Source organism: Corvus brachyrhynchos, unplaced genomic scaffold (assembly GCF_000691975.1).
Source record: "Corvus brachyrhynchos isolate BGI_N302 unplaced genomic scaffold, ASM69197v1 scaffold257, whole genome shotgun sequence".
In the NCBI taxonomy this organism is placed as follows: domain Eukaryota; kingdom Metazoa; phylum Chordata; class Aves; order Passeriformes; family Corvidae; genus Corvus; species Corvus brachyrhynchos.
This window is the reverse complement of record NW_008239119.1, coordinates 128,831-136,200: the sequence shown is the minus strand read 5'-3', so window position 1 is coordinate 136,200 and position 7,370 is coordinate 128,831. Positions and strand designations below refer to the sequence as shown.

Here is a 7,370-nt window from a genome sequence, read left to right as displayed (position 1 = left end):
ACCCTGGGATAGTGGGAGGGGTCCCTGCCCATGGCAGGAGGATTGGAACAAGATGGGCTTTAGGATCCCTTTCAACCCAAACCACTCCATGGTTCCATGAAACGCTCATCAAGCCACTAAAAGCTGCCCAGAGCGGCACCTGCAGGGGACACATCTTGGTCTGGCAGCCTGGTCCATCCCCAGTTCATGCTGGAAGAACTCCAGGGGTCTGAATCAGGAATTGTGTTCTGGGCTGGAGACTGGCTGGAGCCACATGACTTTGATCCACTCTCCCCTCTGGCCAGTGGGAATACGGATCAAGTTTGCAGCTCAAGCCTGTTTCTGGTTCCTTCACTGATCTTTGCACCACTGTGGGTGGGGGTCAGGGTGCTGGGGCAGCTGGGGCTCTTCCCCCTCGGCTCGTTGGGAAAACAACAGGGACCACTTGTGTGAATGGTGCTGCTGTGGAAGGCACAGCCCCTCACAGAGGGGGAAGAGGCTGCATTGTCCCGGGACACAGCCATGAAAGCACTGCAGAGCCCTCCCGGACACCTCGGAACTGGCAAGACAGGGCTATTGCCGCTCGGTCTTGATGTGGTCTCCGATCATCCGACGGTGATACGTGGCCAGGAAGATGTCGTTGTCTCGGGGGCAGTCGTAGTGGCAGGAGCACATCTTGATGAACATCATCTTCCTCTGGAAAAAGTCCCCCTCGGGGCAGCGGAACTCCACGTCCATGGTGCTGGTCAGGAACGGGGTGCAGCAGCGCCCATCTGAGCAGCCGCCACAGAACCGGGGCCGGTAGGAGTGGGTGCTGGTGCATCCCGAAAACTCAAAGTGGAGGCTCTGGCGCTGCTTTGGGGTCCGCACACACTTCTTCCCCTTCTAGGGAGAGAATGGATGGATTAACATGGACGCGACAGGAAAGATGCACTGAGGCCTGTGCTCTGACCCCATCGCTGGGCAATGGGACACAAGAGGAAGTGGAAGCACAGAGCAAACCCTGTGACCCAGGATCATTCCCAAGGCTGTCCCTGGCATTTGGGATGCTACGTCTCCTCTCCTCCAGCACTGTACCTTGGTTTTCTCCATGGAGAAGCTGCAGGGCCGGACCATGCAGAGCCGCGTCTCCTTCTCCAGGCGGCACTGGGGGTTGTTGTTGGTCACGCGGGCAGAGATGCCCATTCCACAGCTCCGGGAGCACGCGCTCCACTCCGTGGTCTGCACCAGGCAGTTCTCCTGCAGGTTGTTCAGCTCTGGCTTGTGAGCTGGATCCTCCCTGAAAACTGAGCCATGAGGAAGAGACACAAGGCAAGGCTGAGGGCTTTGGACAGAACATGGCAGCTCCACGGCTGCTCCCAACTCAGCCTAACACGTCAGGAACAGCAGCAAAGGTCTGGCCCATCCCATGAGATGCTTGGCCTCTTAGCAGGAAGGGGATGCAGGTGAGCAGGGGCTGTTTCCTGCACAGCCCAGCTCCAGCCAGTTCTGCTGTGACACTTCAGGACACAGGAGCCTTCCCATAGCACCATTGAGGTTTCACCTTGTGTTGGGTCTGGCTGAGCTGGAGTTGATGTTCCCAGAGCAGCCGTCCCGGTGCTGTGCTCTGCAGTGGGAGCTGGAAAGATGCTGATAACACACCGGTGTTTTTGGCTACTGCTGGGCAGGGCTGGTGCAGCATCAGTGCTGTCTCTCCAACTTCCCCCCCCACCCCCGATCAAGGGGCTGGGAGTGGGGCAAGATCCTGGGAGTGGACAACTGACCCAAATTCACCAAAGGGATATTCCAGACTGTACGATGTCAGCTCAGATATAAAAGCTAAGGAAAGGAGGAGGAAGGGGGTGGGGGGTGGGGCATTCGCTATTTACAGTGTTTGCCTTCTGGTGCAATCACTCCGTGTGCTGAAGCCCTGCTTCTTAGGAAGTGGCTGGACACCACTTGATGATGGGAAGGAAAGAATAAACCTATTTTTTTTTCTCTTTGCTTGTGTACATGCAACTTTCACTGATCTCAACCTACAAGTCACTTTCCATTTATTTTCTCCCCCCTGTCCAGCTGGGAAAGGGAGTGAGAGAGCAGCTGGGTGGGCTGGAGCTGGTGTCCAGCTCTGGAGCTCAATACTTGGTACCCACCCCCACCATGATGATGCACAAACCCACCACCAGCCCCAAACCAGTTGGTGCCCCAATCCACCCCTCTTCCTCAGCAAACAGTTCCCGACCCCATCCCACATGCCCCACTGACCCGCCATGGCCGTTCCAAAGTGATTCTCCTCGCTGCCCTCCTCACACACCCACTCCTCGCAGCACTTGTTGTGGAACTTCACCCTCCGGGGGTTGGGGCACTCTGGGGACGGCAGGCGCAGGTCGTCGGAGCAGAGCGGGATGCAGCCGATGGCCCCATCCATGCAGATGCACTGCAGCTTGCACGTGGGCTGGAAGCTCTCCCCGTTGAGGTAGATCTTGCCCAGCAGGTCACATGTTGCACCCTCATGAGCTGGGGGGAGGAAGAGGAGGAGAAGGAGGAGTGAGCAGGAGGCTGAAGCCCTCCCTGCCTTGGGGACATGGAGCTCTTGAGGAGGGACAGAGCCCACCCTCCCCTGCTCTGCCATCCCAGTGCTGGATGTCTCATATTTGCCTCCCTGGACCCAAGGCTGTTCCTGACACTGATTTTTCAGAAGTGCTGGTCCTCCCAAAATTCTCTAGAAAAATTTCTTCTCCACTTGGATGAGCTACTAAGTGTGATTTTGTCTTTGGAGCCTGTAAAGAGCCTGTTTCCCTGTCAGAGTTCTTCCCAGCCAGCTCGGAGTTACCAGTCAGTGGTGCTGTGCAAGACACATTCCTGACATGGCACGTGAGCGTGGCTTTGCTCCTCAATATTCCTGAGATACCAAAAGGCAACACTCTTCTAAGAACAGCTGGTTCCCCCATGGCAAATGGTACCTACAAAGGAAAATGACACTTTGGGTTGGTGACCTTTTTGGCCCCTCTGCGATGCACAAATCTCTTCCTCCTTCCAGCCTCAATTTTTTCCAGTTCTCTCCCTTCTGATCTCTGGATCTCTCATTTCCAGACATCCTATCAGTCTCTCCCTCCTTCACTATAAAACTTAAATGGGCAAAAAAAGGAAACTCATCAATATCTGACACAGAGCAGCAACCTTTACTCTGCAGGTGCGACAATGCTCCCAAGTAGTTCTTATGACTGCATTAGCCAGAACTTTCCCAGTGGAAGTTTTCCAGCAGAAATCTCTTACCTGATTAAGATAAGGAATGTTTTCAAGAAGAACCAACTGAAGCATTTCACTTTGATATGAAAGATGTCCTTTATGTTCAACCAAAATACTTGTGGGATAGTATCCATAGAGGGAAGAGTTTTGCTCTGGTAATTATTTTAGATACTATAAAGATCAAGGTGAAATATTTTGATAGAATGGAAAGGGAAAGTTTTGACACAGACAGGTGAGTATTCTAAGTAAGTCATGGAAAGTTTTGATTTTTTTTTTTTAATATTTTAATAACCCAATTATTTTAGTTCCTGCTTAAGGCCCTAATCTTTACTTCTGTATTTCTGAATGCAAGTAACATCCCTTTTTGTTTTCCTTTGCATTCCAGTTTCATAGCATCTGCCAAAACAGCTTTATACTCAACAAATTACTTCATGCTATTTACATATATATATTTTTTTTTTTTTAAATGTATTTTTTTCTCTCAGCCTGAAATTAAATGTTGAAATCTCAGAGTTGTTCACAGGACAGAAATCCTGATTTTGGACAGTTTTCAGCAGCTGCTGCTTTCTGCAATCCTGAATCTTAAGAAAAAACATTTTAAAAACCCCATGCAAACCTCTATGGGGAAGGATTTTTGGCTGCTTGTGGAGGCTTCCCAGGAAACCTGATCTGTTTTCCCTGTAGTCCTGTTTGCCTGGGGGACACTGTTTCAGACAGAAAGTGTTTGAATCAAACAAGGAGTGAGAATCTCTTTCCATTGCATCCCCATCCCTTGAGGGGACACAAATCTCTGTTCCTATCCAGACCTGCATCCCATCTTGCAACTCTTTTCAATGTCATTGGGATAAAAATACTCCCGTGCTCCAACTTGGACATTTCAAAATCCTCACTTTTTCCATCAAAGTGGAAGCCATCCATCCACCCCTCCTCTACACAACCATTCATACTTACTTTTAAACATTCTCTCCCTGTTTTTCCAGCCTGTGCACTCTCCCATCCCGCTGAGTGGATCATGCTGTTCCCTCTCCTCCCTCTCCCCTCCCCCTGCCATTCCCCAAGGAATAGCAGCCCGCTCCAGGGGTTGACTGTTTTCCAAACTCAATTGCTCTGTTGTGCCTTATTTACCCTCCATGACCTCCCTTTCCCACTGACCTGATCCAATTAAGGCTCCATGACGGTGCCCGTGGAGTGATCCAGCTCTTCATTCCCCGGTTCTGCCTGGCACCACCCACCCCCAAACGAAAGAGCTGCTCCATAAAGCTCTACCAGCTCCCTGCACCTCCTACCAGTGGATGGGGCCTGCAGGTGACGGGTCGGATGGGACTTGGAGCAACCTGGGACAGTGGAAGGTGTCCCTGCCCACAGCAGGGGGTGGCTCAAGAAGAGCTTTAAGATCCCTTCCAAGCTAAACTGTTCCATGATACTCTGATTCTGTCTCAGGCTGGTGCTGGATCATTTCCAGAGACATCCAGTGCTGTGGCCAAACATTTCCCTAAGTGCTCACACCAACCTGCCAGCTCTCAGGTCTTCCTGACTATTTTGAAAAGCTTGAATTTAAGAAAAAAAGGTCAGCTCCTGTCAGAGATGGGGTAGGGGAGTCTTGTTTTTTAACAAAGACCAGGAAGTTGAGGAAATACTTTATTTTCCTCTAGACCAAAATAATTTCTGCTTGTCCTACAAGGAGCTACTAAATTTAAAAAAATAAATCAAAAATATTTTTCTTTTCTAGCTGAAAAGAGGCATCAAGAGAGAAAGCATTTCCATTACCTGGCTTGGGAATTCTCGTGTTCCACACAGACACAATGTGGTGAAGGAGCTGTTCAGCTCTTCCCACCCACACAGTACAGTCAGAAATACACTTTGCCTCTTTCATGGGAGCAGCCAAGTGCAGAACACCCATCCCTGGCACAAGGCAGAGGGATTTGGGGTGGGATATTCCAAGAAAAAGTACTTTCAGTAAGAGATCAGATTGGTGATATTTACCCAAAGGTATAGAGGATGACATCCCTGAGGATGTCACAGGACACATGAGAGTCCCACAGCCCCACTCGCGCCTGGCTGGAGCTGTGGGAAGGCAGCTGTGTGTGTGCCAGGGGATCTGCTGTTCCCAGGGCTGGCACTGATCTCCCAGCATGACACTGGATGAAGCTCCAAGGAAATTCTGATGGGTGTTCTGGGAGGCACCACAGAAAAACCACACAAGGACAGAACCTGCAGCTCTCACCTAAGCAGATCCCACTGCCTCTGTGGATTTTGGAGAAGTCACAGTAGAGTCCCTTGTGATGGTCACAGGGCCTGTGCAAGGAGCAGAGCTCGCCCAGCTGCCGGGCACACACCTTGCAGCAGCCACAGGCATCCCACACGTGGCTGGTACCTGCAGGGCACTGCAGAGGCTGGGAGGGACACTGGCATGGGAACGTGCAGGCCTGTGGTTCTACCTGGAAGGCAAAAAGCCATGGAGAGAATGAGTCTTCCGCAAGGCAGCCGGGCAGGGAGAGGAAAAGCACAGCTCTGCTGCGGGCATAGACACCCCAGAGAGAGTGGGACAGCCCTGCTGCAGGGGGGTGTGTGCAGCACTCCCAAAGACTCACAGGACTCATGTTTTCCTCATCCCTATTTCAGCTGGAGCTCAAGGGGAAAAAAGAAAAATGATGCCTCTGGGAAGCAGAGACAAAACAAACAGAACAAGTGGTAGCTCAGAGTCCCCTGCACAGCTCACCCTCCACTTCCCTGGAAGCAATAAAGTAGTAATTATTAACAGCAAGAAACTCCAGCTTTTACACAGGACAGACATCAAAGCCTCTGCAGCAGCGTCAGACCCAGTGGAAGCTGGAAAAGCGATGTGCACAGCAACAGGACCTGCCCAAAGCCAGGCAGTGGGACTGTGGGGATGCTGAAAACCCCAGAAGCTCCCGAGGCCCATTTCGTCCCCTGCATCTCGCACTTTCTTCTTTATCACATGTACCCTCTGCTTTCCATTTTCCAAGGAACACAGCATAACCAACCTTCCTGGGGACCTTGTGACTGCACAGATGCCCCCCTTTGGCAGCATTTCACTGGACAACCCTTGAAACCCACCCCTGGCTTTATGACACTTCAGACACTAAACAGAGACCAGGCTATGGCTGAAGGGTGGGTTACCTGCTCTGGAAAACCCAGATGTGTCCAGCGTCCCAGTCACTGAGCTGATGAATCCCTGTCCTGCATCAGCTCAGAGCAGGAGCACCAGCTCAGCTCTGGCTGTGCCCAGATTTGGGCAAGATGTAACACCCTGACTGTGAACAGTGCAGAATGTGTGGTCTCTAGAGATCCTCTGAAACCTCCTCAGAAACATCAGTGCCAACTCCAGCCTGGTTTTCAGTTCAGATCCTGCCCATCCAAATTCCCCCTTGCCCCACTCCATGCACCACTCCACCACTCTGGACACAGCTCAGCTACCATCCAGGGCTGACACAACCCTCACACATGGATGATGCCACCAAAACACTGCTGTGAGCAGGGTGGAGAGGGAAGCATCCAGTGGGGCAGACCCCTCACAGCTCTGCTGTCACCCCAGGAGAGCAGCAGCTGAGCTGGGAATGGCCTTGAGGGCAGCAGAGAGGGGGACATGCACCTGGAACAGGTCAAAAAATATATCTTGTTATGGCTCTGTTTGCACTTGTCAGATCCCATCCAGCTCTCACTTGTGAAGCAGCTTCCTTGGATATTGTGTTTGTTACCAATCACAGTAGGAAAACTTTTCCAGCTGTTTTGACTGTTGCTCTCACTTTAGCTCACGTGGGGTCAGAAGGTGCCAACTTCTTTGTACAACTGTGTCACCAACACAGCACTTGCGGGACTGGGATTGGGCTAAACCTTCCCTCAAAGTCATGGAATATCCCAGGTCAGGAAGGATCCACAAGGATCATTTAGTCCAAACCCTGGCCCTGCACAGGACACCCCAACAATCCCACTCTGTGCCTTAGAGCATTGTCCAAATGCTGCTGGAGCTCTGGCAGCCTTGGGGCCATTACCATTCCCTGGGGAGCCTGTTCAGTGCCCGACCACCCTCTGGGGGAAGAATCTTTTCCTAATATCCATCTAAAACACTCCTGACACAGCTCCAGTCGTTCTCTCAGGTGGTCCCCAGGGGTGAGTCCTCCCAGTCTCCCTGCTCAGCAGGA

The 7,370-nt window shown here is 51.7% G+C and overlaps 1 protein-coding gene across 1 annotated transcript in view; it reads right to left on the bottom strand.

Moving 5' to 3' along the window:
- Positions 1 to 15: 15 nt before the first annotated feature.
- The window catches only part of LOC103619536 (connective tissue growth factor), an 11,098-nt gene continuing 3,743 nt past the window's right edge, over positions 16 to 7,370 (bottom strand). The window contains 5 exon segments of the mRNA XM_017739949.1: positions 16 to 653; positions 655 to 864; positions 1,057 to 1,265; positions 2,224 to 2,475; positions 5,432 to 5,645. Of these exon segments, the coding sequence (XP_017595438.1) occupies positions 585 to 653; positions 655 to 864; positions 1,057 to 1,265; positions 2,224 to 2,475; positions 5,432 to 5,645 (954 nt within the window). The 3' untranslated portion in view covers positions 16 to 584.